At 59.8% G+C, this 14,921-nt stretch overlaps 2 protein-coding genes across 5 annotated transcripts; both read right to left on the minus strand.

Annotated features, from left to right (window-relative positions):
• Positions 1-2,976: 2,976 nt before the first annotated feature.
• On the minus strand, positions 2,977-4,521 carry LOC106628589 (nucleoplasmin-like). The gene is made up of 5 exons (XM_014259560.2): positions 4,209-4,521; positions 3,937-4,019; positions 3,735-3,854; positions 3,563-3,656; positions 2,977-3,300 (listed from the first exon to the last, which is right to left on the minus strand). The coding sequence occupies exons 1-5, from the start codon at positions 4,270-4,272 to the stop codon at positions 3,215-3,217; spliced, it is 447 nt and encodes a 148-aa protein (XP_014115035.2). The 5' UTR covers positions 4,273-4,521; the 3' UTR covers positions 2,977-3,214.
• Positions 4,522-5,206: 685 nt separating this feature from the next.
• ADRB3 (adrenoceptor beta 3) lies at positions 5,207-8,601 on the minus strand. Of its 4 annotated transcripts, XR_015774729.1 has the most exons (3): positions 7,264-8,601; positions 6,039-6,357; positions 5,842-5,963 (listed from the first exon to the last, which is right to left on the minus strand). XR_015774729.1 is itself a non-coding variant. In XM_088068424.1 (2 exons), the coding sequence occupies exons 1-2, from the start codon at positions 8,520-8,522 to the stop codon at positions 5,546-5,548; spliced, it is 1,677 nt and encodes a 558-aa protein (XP_087924550.1). In that variant the 5' UTR covers positions 8,523-8,601; the 3' UTR covers positions 5,207-5,545. The 4 variants fall into 4 exon arrangements, 3 of the variants coding, with proteins under 3 accessions (XP_087924550.1, XP_014115032.2, XP_087924551.1); XM_088068424.1 differs by lacking the exon at positions 6,039-6,357 and having other exon boundaries at positions 5,207-5,963; XM_014259557.2 differs by having other exon boundaries at positions 5,825-6,357.
• Positions 8,602-14,921: the final 6,320 nt, after the last annotated feature.

The raw sequence follows: 14,921 nt of genomic DNA on the forward strand, positions 1-14,921 counted from the left end.
GGTCTGTATGTACAGGTGTGTACAGGTGTGTATGTACAGGTGTGTACAGGTCTGTATGTACAGGTGTGTACAGGTGTGTATGTACAGGTGTGTACAGGTCTGTATGTACAGGTGTGTACAGGTGTGTATGTACAGGTCTGTATGTACAGGTGTGTACAGGTGTGTATGTACAGGTCTGTATGTACAGGTGTGCACAGGTGTGTATGTACAGGTGTGTACAGGTGTGTATGTACAGGTGTGTACAGGTGTGCATGTACAGGTGTGTATAGGTGTGCACAGGTCTGTATGTACAGGTGTGCACAGGTGTGTATGTACAGGTGTGTACAGGTGTGTATGTACAGGTGTGTACAGGTGTGCATGTACAGGTGTGTATAGGTGTGCACAGGTCTGTATGTACAGGTGTGTACAGGTGTGTATGTACAGGTGTGAGCATGTGTGTATATACAGGTGTGCACAGGTGTGCACAGGTGTGCATGTACAGGTGTGTACAGGTGTGCATGTACAGGTGTGTACAGGTGTGCACAGGTCTGTATGTACAGGTGTGCACAGGTGTGCATGTACAGGTGTGTACAGGTGTGCACAGGTCTGTATGTACAGGTGTGTACAGGTGTGTATGTACAGGTGTGAGCATGTGTGTATATACAGGTGTGCACAGGTGTGTACAGGTGTGTATGTACAGGTGTGTACAGGTGTGTACAGGTGTATGTATGTGCAGGTGTAAAGGTGTGCACAGGTGTGTACAGGTGTGTACAGGTGTGTATGTACAGGTGTGTATGTACAGGTGTGTACAGGTCTGTATGTACAGGTGTGCACAGGTGTACAGGGGTGTGCAGGGGTGTACAGATGTGCACATGTATGTATATACAGGTGTGTACAGGTGCGCACAGGTGTGTATGTACAGGTGTACAGATGTGTACAGGCGTGTACAGGTGTGCACAGGTGTGTATGTACAGGTGTGCACAGGGGTAGTAGTGTGTGCCTGTGTGTATGTACAGGTGTGCACAGCTGTGTACATGCGTGTACATACAGATGTGCACAGGTGTGTATATGTGTGTATATACAGGTGTGTACAGGTGTTCGCATGTGTGTTTGTACAGGTGTGCACAGGTGTGTGCATGTGTGTACATACAGGTGTGTACATGTGCGCACAGGTGTGTACAGGCATAGGTAGAGGTGAATTCAGGTGTGCACAGGTGTACAAGTGTGTACACACAGGTCTGTACAGGTGTGTGCAGGTACAGATGAATACAGGTGTGTACAGCTGTGCAGAGGTGTACAAGTGTGTACATGTGTGAACACATGTGTGTGCAGATGAGTTCAGGTGTGTGCAGGTGTGGGTACAGATGAGTTCAGGTGTAGGTACAGATGAGTTCAGGTGTGGGTACAGATGAGTTCAGGTGTATACAGATGTGGGTACAGATGAGTTCAGGTGTGGGTACAGATGAGTTCAGGTGTGTGCAGGTGTGGGTACAGATGAGTTCAGGTGTGGGTACAGATGAGTTCAGGTGTGTGCAGGTGTGGGTACAGATGAGTTCAGGTGTGGGTACAGATGAGTTCAGGTGTGTGCAGGTGTGGGTACAGATGAGTTCAGGTGTAGGTACAGATGAGTTCAGGTGTGTACAGGTGTGGGTACAGATGAGTTCAGGTGTGTACAGGTGTAGGTACAGATGAGTTCAGGTGTGTACAGGTGTGGGTACAGATGAGTTCAGGTGTGTACAGGTGTGGGTACAGATGAGTTCAGGTGTGTACAGGTGTAGGTACAGATGAGTTCAGGTGTGTACAGGTGTAGGTACAGATGAGTTCAGGTGTGGGTACAGATGAGTTCAGGTGTGGGTACAGATGAGTTCAGGTGTGTACAGGTGTGGGTACAGATGAGTTCAGGTGTGGGTACAGATGAGTTCAGGTGTGTACAGGTGTGGGTACAGATGAGTTCAGGTGTGGGTACAGATGAGTTGAGGTGCAGGTTTGGTGCAGGACCATGTGCAGGCATTTCAGGGTGCACAGGTGCCTGTGAGTGCCACCAGGTGTACCCAGGTGTGGGGGTAGCGCCTGTGGGGTACCGGTGCGTGTGCAGGGGGGTGTGTGAGGTCTTGACCTGTGCTGGAAACCCCCAGGTGAGCTGTGTCACAAATCCGCACAGCCCCCTGCAGCTCCAGCATCCAAATTTGGGTTTTTAGACCGGCTTCCCCACTCCCTGCCTGCCCCACAGCCGTGTCCGCAGGGTGCCCGCCGATAAACTCGGACACCGGAGTGCGACAAACTCGGACATGGGAGTGAGATAAACTCGGACACGGGAGTGCGACAAACTCGGACACCGGAGCGCGACAAACTCGGACACCGGAGTGCGACAAACTCGGACACCGGAGTGAGATAAACTCGGACACCGGAGTGCGACAAACTCGGACACCAGAGTGAGATAAACTCGGACACCGGAGTGAGATAAACTCGGACACCGGAGTGAGATAAACTCGGACACCGGAGTGAGACAAACTCGGACACCGGAGTGCGATAAAGTCCCCACGGTCAAACATGTGCTGCTGAACCCGAACCGCAGAACCAGCCAGAGCCCCGCTCTTTGCTCTGCTCAGGGGGGCACTGCAGCAGCCCAGCCGCAGCAGGGAATAAAAACAAACCAGAAATAAATCCCCATTCGCCACAACCTCCTCCCAAGATAATCCTCAGAGCCCACCTCAGCTGGGGGAAGTTTGACTTATTTTGAGCCATTGCAATTAACACAGTAACTGTGCTATTTACCGTGGTATAGGCGTTGAGACAGCAGAAAATGTAAATAATTAAAATGTATTTGGGGGAATTGCTTCCTCCTGCCCTTTCTTTGTTCCTGAAATAACAGAGGCTCAGTTGGGCACCCGAAGACCTTACTGGGGTGCTCGGGTCTGCGTTGTTTAATCCTCCCGTGATGACTTGGGTGCTCGTGGCTGAGCTGATGGGGTGCTCATGCATCAAATAATCGGTCACTTATGCACAAAAGGGCATTCCTGCATTTATTAATTGGAATTTGCCTACACAAAAAGGCAGGAGAGGCTGAGCTGTGCCAGGGGAGCTCTCAAGCAGAGAGGGGACAAGGCACGGCACAGTTTGTGTCCCTCTGCGAGGATGCGCCGCCCTTGGCACGGGCGCTGGCAGCTCCCAGCACAGGATGGCCCCTTCTCCACCTCACCAGCTCAGCTCCAGAGCCAAAGTCTTCTCCAATGTTCTATGAGGCTCCATCATCGTCCTCATCGCCCCTATCTTCCTCCGAGAGCTCTTCCTCGCGGGCTTCAGACACGGCACCATCTTCCACTGGGGCGAGGAGAGGCAGGGCTGCAGCAGGGGGGCCCCGAGACCCCGACTGAGGGTGAAGCGCCCCCGCTGCAAACCCCACCCGGGAGTGGGAACGCTGCCACTGTCGCACCTCATGGCCGCAGAGCACCGTGTCCATCCCCCCGAGCAGCCCCCGCTCCATCCCCGGGCCGGAGCGGCGAGCCCGGGCTGCCGGCAGCGCCCCCGGGGGACCCGGAGCACCCCCGAGTGACCCCAGAGCCCACGGCTTGGTGACACTCACGGGTGACGCGCTGCCCGCTGAGATAGACCGGCCCAGCTCCGCACTGGAGCACGAAGGTGACGGGAGGGACGAGCTCCAGACCTTTGAGGTTGATCTGCAAAGAACCGCAGCTCAGAGACCCCCGGCCCCAGGTGTCACCCCTGGGCAGAGACTGCGAGCGGGCTGCTCTTACCATAGGGAGCAGGGAGCTCCTCAGAGCCGCGATGGGCACCGGCCTGTGCTCCCCGGAGGCGTTTTTGGAATCCACAGCCACCACGTGCAGCTCGTCCCTGGCCTCAGCCCCCAGGCAGATCTGCAGGGCCGAGCACAGAGCCCGTGGCAGGGAGCCGCCGGCCCAAGCTCCGGCAGGGCCCTGCCCAGGGCTCGGATCTCACCGTTCTCAGCAGCACCAGGTGCTCCAAAAAGTCATCGTCCTCCTTCACCACACAGCTCCGGGCGCCCGTGGCCAGCCGGCAGCCTGGGAGAGACGGCGGGGTCTGCGCACGCACAGGCTGCCCCCTCCCAAGAGCAGAGGAAAGATGCTCCCCCCACCCAAAACCAGAAGGGAGGCTTTCTCCCGTGGGAAAGCGGGGGTCACAGCCAGCCCGGCTGCCTGCAGAGCAGAGCCGCCATCTCCCAGCTCATCCTGGGGCTGCCAGCTCCGTACCCCAGAGCGCAGCCACGGCCCGATCCTCTGACAGCGACCGGGAGAAGTAAAACGAGCTGTTCATCCTCCAAGGCAAATGCAACAGCCGAGACCACAGCAGCCGCAGGGCAACGAGCCCCCGCCCTCACAGCGGCTGCTAATAAAGGAAAGGGGGATCCCAGGAGGTGCAGGTGGGGAATACAGAGCAGGTGCGGGGAGCTGGGGGCAGCATCAAAGCACCCACCACCCCCTCACGTCCCTCAGCAGCACCCACAGCCCACCGGAGCACACTTCAGCTTGATTAGAGATGAGGCCACCAGCGAGACCCCTGCCCCCCGGGACCCCTGTTCTCTGGTACCCCTGCTCCCCGGGTCCCCTGTTCTCTGAGACCCCTGATCTCTGAGACCCCTGAGACCCCTGTTCCCCGGGTCCCCTGTTCCCCGGGTCCCCCGTTCCCCGGGACCCCTGCTCCCCGGGACCCCCGTTCCCCGAGCCAGCCCACCCCACCCACCGCTGCTGGTGAAGTCACCCGTGAGCACAGAGCTCCTGCGGCCGGATGAGCAGCTCATGGGCTGGGTTGGGCTGGAACCCTCAGTGCAGGACCAGCCCAAGGGGGACACGCGGGACCTGCTGTGCTCAGGGTCGGCTGCCGGGACCGGGGATGAGCCGCCCAGGTATCACTAGAGCCGGGTCTGAGGCTCTGAATTGGGAACACCCCGGAGCTGCATTTCTTCTCTTTATTTACTGATTTCATCGTTGCAGGGTGTTAAAAGCAGAACAAAGACCCTGCAGCATCTCAGGTCCAGTTCCTGTGCAGGAGCTGGGATTTCCCTGGCACCAGGAGGTGGCACTGGGAACCTCTGACAGTTCTGCCTGCCCTCCTGGGGTGCGGGCTTAGGGGCAGGGCTTAGGGGTAGCACCGTGGCTTTTCCCTGCTAGCCACAGCCCCCGGAGGGGGCACGGATCCCCCGAACCTCGGGTAGCCACCCGGGAACAGCTCATGGAGCGGCACCTTCTGATCTGGACAGATTTGGAGGCACTGCAGAGATCCAGAGGTTTATTTCACATGGCAGGGGTGACACAAACCAGGACAAAAATTGTCCAGGCACTGAACATACTGACACCGACTTGTGCCCAAAGGTGCTGCGGGGCAGGGCACGCGTGTGAGATGAGAATCCACCTCCCGTTCCCGAGCAGCACGGACACCGACATCTGTCCCAAACGAGAGGGAGAAACTGCCAAGAGATCTGATAAGGTCCTGATTCCCCGGGTTTGGAAGTCCTCCGTGCTCGGAGCTCCCCTCATTCCCCTGAACTTTTCCTTTGCTGAAGGCATCGCTGCAGCTCCTGGAATTGCACTCAGCCCTGGAATGCAGCAGCTGGGGCAGGGATGGAACCCCTGGGATGGGCTTGAGCCTGCAGGAAGCTCTTCTCTCCTTCTCGACAGACTGTCCAAAACTGGCCAAGCCTGGGAAGACAGGTTCCTTTGTCCTTCAAGAAAGCAGACCTGGCAGTCTCCACATCCCACTGCCAGCCGTGCCAGGAACACCCCAGACAGGAGTTTGTCCCCTGTGCACACATCCCTGAGGCTGTGCTGCCCCTTGGCGAGCAGCTCCAGAGCTTTTTCCCAGCTCCAGGTCTCCAGCACCACCGGCACGAAGGAGCTGGTATCGTCCCAAAACCACCAGCGTTCCCACAGGAGATCCTCCTCCTCTTCGGGTCGGTGCAGGGTCCCGCCACCACCGTCACCCCTGGTGCCGCTTCTCCAAGCCCGGCCCTGCAAGGAGAGGGTGGGAGGTGACACAGAGTCACCCACCGGGCTCAGCTGGGGACAGGGACCCACAGGCACCACCTCAGCCGGCACAGAAGGGATCCAGGAGCACCACTCGCGAGGTGTGCAGCTCCAGCGAGCCGAGGAGGCAGCAGCCCAAGGGGGTTCCAGCTCCCGGGGCGGTGTGGAGGTGTCGGGAGCCGTGGCCGGGCTGACACCGGACTCACGTGCCCGGAGCCGGGCAGCAGCCAGGGGCTGCGGTCCCCGGGGAGGGCGGCGGCCAAGGCGGGCAGAGGAGAGGCCGGAGGGGTGATGAGCCGGCCGGGGGACATTCTCCTCCCAGCTCTCGGCTGCTCCCAGTCAGTCGGACGGACCCGCGGGCGTCTCTCCGCCAGCAAACCTGAAATGGGGGAGCGCAGGGGGTGAGAGCCCAGCCCCTCCCACCATCCACCGTCCCGTGTTCCCAGCGTGGGTGAATCCTTCCCAGGGAGCACTTCTGGCACTTCTGTCTACGCATCCCTGCTGCCCTCGGGCGTCAGGAGGGAAACACGGTTAAAATCCACAGTAACCAGAATAACTCCAGCTTTGTCATACTAATTAAAAAAAACCTCAAGGTGGAAAAACCCCACCCTGCTATTTGGAGGTGTAAATCCGTGTCAGGGTGCCGGCAGGGCAGAGTCACAGCACGGCCGTCCCTGTCAGCCCCTGCCAGCCCCTGCCAGCCCCCTGCTCTGCCAGCGCGCTGCCGGCTCCGGGAGCGCATTTCCCGTCAAGGGACGGAGCGGGATGAAATGAATTCCCTTCCCAGATTTACACCGCTGGAGGGCAAAGCAAGCTGCAGAGCCCAGAGTGGCGACGGCAGCCGCAGTGCCTCGCTCCGGAGGGGGTCCCCGCGTTTTCCTTCTTTAGCAGCAGAAAGTGGGATAGGAAAGAGAAGGGGGGGAAATTCCAGGCTTTGGGACACATTCCCGCTCAGCTGGTTGGCTTCCCTGTTCACCACCCGTGTTTCCTTCACCCAGGAACAGCGGACCAGGTCCTGGCGGGCTGGAGTGGGACTGGTTGGGACTCCAGTTTTGCAGCCCAGTGGAGGGGCCAGAGCTTTAGGGGAACATCAGGGAAGAGGGCAGTGGTGCCCGGTCCCACATCCCAGAGCCTCTCCCGTGTACCCCGGGATCTGGCGGCTCTCCCAGCTCTGCACTGCACTGTCAGAGCACAGTCCCACCATTGACAGCCCCACCAGTCACAACCCAGAGGGACGGACCGGACCCCCCGAGCCCCTCCCGAGCAAACACCTCCAGGTACCTACTCATCCAGCTGTGAACTCAGCCTGCTCCGCGCGTCCTGCAGCCGGGACTCGCCCAGGGGCCGTTGCCGGTGGCCACTGCCCCGGGGCGGAGAAGTCTCCTCTGTTCTGCTGCCGCTGCTCCGAGCCTCGCCGTCCTCCCCGGGGCGCCCGGGGGCCGCCTTGCTGTCCTCTGCAGGCCCCCCCCGAGGGCTGAAGGCGCAGGGGCAGCGCTGCAGGTCCTGTGAGACGGCGTGGAGCCGGCGGTCGGCGCGGCGGGGGCAGCACAGCAGCTTGCGGAAGGCGCTCCTGAAGTCGGGGCTGCGGCAGTAGATGATGGGGTTGAAGGCTGAGTTGATGTAGCCCAACCAGTTGAGGAAAAGAAAAAGCTGGTCCGGCACCAGTGACCGGCAGAAGACCTTGATGATGTTGGCCACAAAGAAGGGCAGCCAGCAGAGCGTGAAGATGCCCATGATGATGCCCAGGGTTTTGAGTGCCTTGTGCTCCTTGATGGCGAGCAGACGGGAGGGCCGCCTGCGCCGGCTGCCCCCGGCCGCGGGGCTGGGGGACTCCCGCAGGAACCTCACCTTGTCCTTGCCAATGAGCTGGACGTGCCGCGTGGCCACGGCGAAGACTCGGATGTAGACGAAGATCATGACGAGCAGGGGCACGTAGAAGGAGATGGTGGAGGAGATGATGGCGTAGGTGACGTTGGTGACAAAGTCGCAGCAGCGCGGGTCGTCGTAGCAGCGTGCCGCCTGCTCGTCCGCCCCGTCCCGCCACCAGTGGTTCATGATGGGCAGGAAGGAGATGAAGGCAGAGATGGCCCACACCAGGCACACCACGGCCCGCGCCCGGCCCTTGGTCATCAGCGCCTCGTACTGCAGCGGGGAGGTGATGGCGAGGTAGCGATCCACGGCGATGGCACACAGCGTCTCGATGCTGGCCGTGACACACAGCACGTCCAGCGAGGTCCAGAGCTCGCACACTGTCGTGCCGTAGGGCCAGTGGCCGCTCAGCAGGATGGTGGCCCCTGGCGGCACCACCAGCAAGCCCATGATGAGGTCGGCGCACGCCAGCGAGGTGATGAAGACGTTGGTCATGGTCTGCAGCCGCGGCGTCCTGGCGATGGCCGCGATCACCAGCAAGTTACCGGCCACGGTGACCAGGACGGTGAGGCTGATGGCGGTCCCCAGCACCCACTGCCGGCCCAGGCTGCCGGCCCCGCTGCAGTTGCCGGAGCCCCCCCAGGCGCTGCCGTTGCCCGTGAGGAGGGGGCTCATCTCGGCCGGGCTGGGGGCACCGGCCCCGCGCCCCGCCGTGCGCTCCCCGCCGCGCTCCCGGCGCAGCCCTCGGGGCGGACCGGCGGGGCCGGGTCCCCTCCGCGCCGGAGGAGGAGCCTTTAAAGGAGCGGGGCGGCCCCGGGCTGCCCGCTCGGGAGGGCGAGGGAAGGGGAGCACCTCCTCCCCCCGGACGCGCTGCCCCGGCCTGCCCCGCTCCCCCCGGCATCCCCGCCGGACTTCTCAGACCCTCGCCGAGCCCTCCCGCCCTTCTCCGTGCTCTCCTTCCCTCCCTGTGCCCTCCAGTCCCTCTCTGAGTGCCCAGTCCCACAGATGTGTCCCTGTTCTCCACTCACCCTGCATCCTGCCGTGCTCGCCATCCCCTCCCCGTGCGCTCTGCTCAGCCTCTCCCTGTCCAGGAGAGACTGTCCCCCTCCCCCGACATCAGCACGGGCTTGGCAAGGTGACAGCCCGCTTCCAACCAGGGTCACAGTCACCATTTCACTTCCATATTTATTGCCTGAACCTCCTTCCCGGTGGATGGAGGAGATCTTTCTTGCTTCCCTTCCTGAGTTTGGGTGGGTGCTGGTGTTTGGAGACCCTCAGCCACGCTTCCTGCCCCACTCACTTGGCACTGGAGAACTGCCAAAACTCTGGGAGGCTCCACAGCCTCATCACTGCTCCCAGGGGCCCGTGGCAGACTCCAGAGTGGATCATCTTTCCCTATCAGTTATTTATACAAATACTGGAACTTCTAAAACAGACGGTCTCCAAATGTGGCAGTTTGAAGTTTCAGCCAAATGGGGGAATGTTGACAAAGACGGAAAAAATATGTGTAAAAATGATCTGGTTGGCATTTCTTCCCATTCATGAGCTACGAAAGCAGAGTCCTTTGGTTTTACGAGCTTGATCTTTACAAGGCTGTTTTGGATTTTCAAAGCCCTTGGCCAAAGGCTTGATCTGATCCCACTCAGCCATTTTCTGCTGGCTGGGACCGAGCTAGGAATTATTGTTCACAGAGCAGTTTGTGCTGGCCCCAGAACGGCCCAAGGCAGAGACACAGCGTGTGCAGGGGGCTGCACACCCAGCTGCAGAGGATGTCAGCACACGGGGCTGGATTTGTGTCCGAAAGTAAAGCAAGAGCATCCGTGGGAACGTCCCTGGATAATGAGGGCTTGGGAGTCGGCTGTGTGGAGTCACCAAAGGCCAGGCGTGGGGCAGGATGCCCAGCCCTGCCACCACCCTGCAGTGACCAGGGCTGCTGCTGGCTTCCCACCCTTCCCTGCGCTTTGCATCCTCACCTCTGCTTCCCATCCTTTCCATCCTCACCTCTGCTTCCCATCCTTTCCATCCTCACCTCTGCTTCCCATCCTTTCCATCCTCACCTCTGCTTCCCATCCTTCCCATCCCTGCCTCCTCTTCCCATCCCTGCCTCCTCTTTCCATCCCTGTCTCCTCTTCCCATCCCTGCCTGCACTTCCCTGGCAGCCCCAGCGGCCCTGCAGAGCTGGGCTGTGTGCTGGCTTCCACACACCAAAGGGGCTGCCAGACCCCTCCCTAGCGATTTTACAGCCTGTTTTCCTGCAGACGGTCCCTCACGGCATTTTCTGGCCTTCCTCACCCTGCCGTGCCCAGGAGGGAGCTGCCCCTGCATTCTGAGCCATGGACAGACACACTGCCCACAGCAGGACAGACAGCCAGGAGCTCCCGAGGGGCCAAGCAGGCCCCAGCCCCCCATCCCGACGGCTTCTCCCTGGAACTCACATCAGTGCCAGTCCCGGACAGGGCTCCACGTCCTGCCCCATTCCCAGGGATCAGACAGGACTGGGGAGAGGAAGGGAGAGTCCCAGGCCTCCCATCGCTGCCAGGGAAGTAACGTGGCCCCGTATCTTTGTCCCAGTTTTACAGCTGGAAAAGCTGAAGCACAGAGGTACCGGGTCTCACCCAGCCCTCAACGCCATCCCTGCTGCTCCAGAGCCTGGATCCAAGCCCCCACAGGGATGGAGACTGTCCAGACTGGGGCTCTCCCCAGGGGAAGCATCCTCTTCCCTTTCCCATCCCTGCCACGGGCCAGACCGCTGGCTTGGCTCTACCTGCACGGCCACTGGCAATGGGAGGGGCAGAGCCAGCCCTGGCAAAATGCCACAGGAAACCAGCAGGTCAGGTGTTGTTAAAAAAACTCTGGAAAAATATGTTTATGCCATGGATCAGTGCAGTTCCTTTGGCTGTTGCTACAGGATAAACAATGGGTATTTAAAAATACTTCTTTACACACAGAGAATCAGAATCATTTAGGGGAGATCCCAGCTTGGGGAGACCTGGGATGCAGGGAACAGACATCTCCTTGCTGGGCAGCACATGGAGCTCCTGGTGCCCACGGATGTGTTCAGAGAGAGGAAACAGATGCCTGAGCTGATCCCAGACACATCTGAGGGCACATGGACTCTGCTTGCTCACAGAGAGTGAGGCTGAGAGCTCAAGTAGCAGCTATGGATAAAACAAAAGCTTTTTATAGCTGAGAACTCGCTCCCTCGCTGGCATGTGGCCTCATACTCGCTGGTACAGGACACGAGATAAACCCATCACACGGTGGAGTCACGGTGCTGTCACTGCCCGTGGCCACACCGACAGTGGGGACACCAGCGTCCCCCTCTCCCCTGCTTCAGCTTCCTCAGCTTCCCATCACAGCAGAGGGTCCAAAACCAGCCCCAGTGCAGCAGGTGATGGCACCAAAACCGCCCACCCTCAAGGGCTGTCACCTGTCCATGCCAAGGGAGGACACCTGGGGGGAGCACAGGACGTGGATGAGGAGTGAGTGCTGCTCCTCGCTCTGCCTAAGGAGATGCACAGGGAGCAGCACTTTAGCCCAAATTCCCTCTCCAGGGCAGGAGCTGTGGGCTCACTGGGGTGGGCACAGGGCCAGGCTGGGCTTTGGGAATGGGTCCTGCCCTGGCTGTGCATCCACACAAGTGACAGACTCTCCTGGACTTTCGGAATAGTTTCCATATCAGATCCACAAATCTTGCTTTGAAGTTGTTTGGGATTCTCTGTCATCACATTTCCTTGTCAGCACATAAACAGGCTGTGATGAAGCTTTAACCCCTGGGTACTGTCTGTCCCAGGAAGCCTGCAGGAAGCTCCACATAAACTCAGGTCTCCATATAAACCCTTCTCCCCCAGCAAAGGCGGGCACAGCTCTGGGAGCTGCAGCACTGCCAGCCAGGGCTTGGGCAGGAAGTGAAAAATCTCTCTCAGAAAAACAAAAAATAATAAGTGTGCTGTTTCACTGACTCTCATGCAAGTTCTGGTTTTAGCACGCAGGTTACCCAAGGCATGCTCAGTCTCCCGTGGCAAATATCCCATGGGCACTGCGTATCCCACATTTACGGGGCTCTGTGCTGTGCATCTGGGGTGGTTCATACCCTGCTGCGTGTCCAGGAGCTCCCCTGAGCCGGCTGCTGTCCCAGCACAGCTCCCCCATCACCCAGCAGGACAATCCCAGTGCAACCCCAGTGCTGCCATCCCAGCCCAGGCCGAGCCCAGGATCCCGAGGGCCTCCAAGCTCCCAGGTCTCAAACACTCCCATCCTGTTTTCCAAGTGAAGCTCCTGGGAGCTCCTGCCTCCATGGTGATGGAAGAGGCATTGTGGGCTCCCAGAGGTCGGGGTTGGGGTCTCTGCTCCCTTTGTCAGCCCCTTCCCACAGTGGTTTGCCCACGGACACACAGCTTGGAGGAAGGAGCCGTGCTGCCCTTCAGGGGCTGGGCAGGGCTGGTGGGATCCCTCTCCTCACCTGGGGAGAGCAGGTGGGGCTGAGGGGAAAACCTCAATGGAGAATGCAGCTTGTGGCCACTGGCAGGAGATGGAGGCACGGGCTGGCCCCAGAGCCATCCTGCCCTGCCCAGAACAGGCAGCTGAGAGCAGGCACAGCTGCTCCTCAGGGCTGCAGCTCTTCCTGGGAGCATTGGGAGAACGAGGGAAAGGGGCACCGAGATCCTGAAACGCAGCCAGTGGCAAAGGCTGCACTAAGGCAACGCCAGGTCCTGCCCCCAGATCCCTGCACAATTATGCTTTCAAATTAAAAAATAAATCACAGTAAAGGTGTTTTCTTTCCTATGTTGCTGAGAGGAAAGCCTGCAACAGCAGCAGGGCAGTGCCTGCAGCAGTTATTCCTAATTTCTGACATTTTTATCAAGCCTTGCAGGTGTCATTTCTGACAGGTCCCATCTCCCTCCAGCTGCAGGTACCCGGAGAAGGGAGAGTTCTCATGCTGCCATCAGGGCTGCAAAGGTTTTAGAGATGTTTTCACAGCTCCTTTCCCATTGTTTCTGGTTTTCCTTCAGCTGTTGCTAAAGCAAACCGGAGTGGGGGAAGGAGGGAGAAGTTTGCAGTAACACGGGTCCAGATTTCACAAAAAGTGTGGGAAGTGTCGAGAAAAAACGTCAACAACAGAAATAACCTCAGAGAGAGCTGAGCTCTCAGGCAGGGCTTTCCGAGGGACAGGAGCATCCTGGCCGTGGGATTCCCAGCTGTGCCCCAAAGCAGGGTGGGAGGGGAAAAAGCAGGGTGGTTTGGGGAAACTGGCAGGGATGAGGAGCAAGTGCCAGCAGCCTCACGTGGAGCCGCCTGCCAGCCCAGCCCCGGCGCGGGGACACCGGCAGAGCCACCTGGCTGCCTCCCCTGGCCCTCCCCTGCCCCCTGCACGCCTGGGCAGCCTCTGCCAGAGCTCCCGGCTGTGCCCCACTGCCAGCAGCGCCCATCCCTGCTCCCCAGCCCCTCCTGGGGCTGCCAGCGCGCTGTGCTCGCTTCCAGCCCAGCGTTTGCAGGGAGGAAAACCAACAGCAGGGAGAAGGAGGAGGAAGAGGAGGAGAAAGAGAAGGAGGACGAGGGAGTCAAACTCTCCCCCTCTGTCTCTGGCCGTGGGTACCACGGTGAATTCTGTGCCACCGAGGCTGTTTCTAGCGCGTGTCAAGAGTAGGACCCAAAGGCCACGTCCCAGGGTTGTGTTTTGGGGTGCTGAGCACCCCCAGCACTGCCAGGGGCGTCCCAGCCAAGGTTTCCTGATGAGGGCTGGGGCCAGCGGAGATGCCCTTCCCAAAGGCAGGATGGGCTTGTTTACGGGGCAACTTTTATCTGCACAAGCAGCCCTCGGGCGGGCAGCAGGGATGTGGCTCTGTCCGGGTCTGTCCTTATCGCCAGCCGCCATCGGACGGGAATGTAAACACAGATGGATGGGGTGGAAATGCCGCGGCACAGCGACATCCTCACTGGGATGGGGTCCATCGTCATCCCGTCCTTCAGGGGGCTGCAGTGCGGTCCCCAGGCCTCCACGAGGGCTGGGGTGCAGAGAGGGCCGGGGATGAGCCTTCCCACGCGGGGGCCACACCGACAGGAGGTGATGGATGGGGCAAGATGAAAGCTGCCAGCCCAGCAGGCAGGAGTTTATCCTTCCCTCGGGTCATTTGCTTCCCGTCTCAGCAAACCTCCCCCTAATCACGGTCCAGTCGGGACTGCTGGGAGTGGGGCCGGTGATGGAGCTGCCCCTGCTGCCATCCCCCGGGGCTGCTCTCACAGGGGCATTTCACGACTTACAAAGCACATTTTCTTCCCCAGGACCTGCCAGCAGAGTGAGTCCTTCCCCAAAAGCCGCCCCTGCTCCCGGTGATTCAAACCAGGTCAGAAGCAAGGACAGTGCTGGTGGAGAGACGGACACCTCGGAGAGGCACTTCTGCTCCCGATTTAGAAGGCAATAATGCGATAACTTTGTATCACATGGGGATGACGAAGGGCTTTCCAGCCCATGGAACGGGCAGCAGATAAAATGCCCTGGAGAGGAACACGCTGTAACCAAAGGGTGCTGGCTGTGTGGCTGGAGAACTCCCGGTGCCCCTTCCCTGCCTGCAGGCAGCTCCCGGGCGGCTGGAGCTCTTGTCCTGGGGCAGGAGTGTCCCTGTCGCTATCCCGTGTCCAGCAGGCCCTGGCATGGTGGCACCGTGGCAGGGCTGGCCCTGCTCTGCCACAGGATGTGCCCTTAAACCCTGACCTTCCCCCGATCCTTGACCCCACATCGGTCCGTCCTCCAGCAGAAGGAGGAGGAGGAAATGGCCGTGGCTGCCTCTCTGGGTTGGGGGTCACTGCTGATGTCATTCCATGCCGGAAATGTTCTTTTCCTTCCCCAGTGCCCACTGATCGATTCAGCAGCTGGCATAGGGCGAGGGCTGCCTGCCTGGCACCACAGCCCTCCTTAGGGGTCCCACAGCCTGCCGGGGGCACCACAGCCCTCCTTAGGGGTCCCACAGCCTGCCGGGGGCCCCGCAGGACCTTGGGGGGCAGAAACACCCCTGCCCATATCCCACCCTGGCAGGACACCACTGCCCGGGACACCGGAGCGCTGCCCTGCAGAAA

This window comes from Pseudopodoces humilis, chromosome 30 (assembly GCF_049639895.1).
Source record: "Pseudopodoces humilis isolate 2021_Gansu_Grassland_sample_001 chromosome 30, ASM4963989v1, whole genome shotgun sequence".
NCBI lineage: Eukaryota > Metazoa > Chordata > Aves > Passeriformes > Paridae > Pseudopodoces > Pseudopodoces humilis.

Bases quoted from the DNA above. Each gene is read 5' to 3' on its own strand.
- LOC106628589 (XM_014259560.2), bottom strand. From the start codon at position 4,272: ATGAACAGCTCGTTTTACTTCTCCCGGTCGCTGTCAGAGGATCGGGCC. The intron at 4,020-4,208 runs GTACGGAGCTGG...CGTCTCTCCCAG, and splicing joins GGCCGTGGCTGCGCTCTGGG to GCTGCCGGCTGGCCACGGGC. The intron at 3,657-3,734 runs GTAAGAGCAGCC...GGTTCTTTGCAG, and splicing joins GGAGCTCCCTGCTCCCTATG to ATCAACCTCAAAGGTCTGGA.
- ADRB3 (XM_088068424.1), bottom strand. From the start codon at position 8,522: ATGAGCCCCCTCCTCACGGGCAACGGCAGCGCCTGGGGGGGCTCCGGC. The intron at 5,964-7,263 runs GTAGGTACCTGG...CTCTCCTTGCAG, and splicing joins CTGAGTTCACAGCTGGATGA to GGCCGGGCTTGGAGAAGCGG.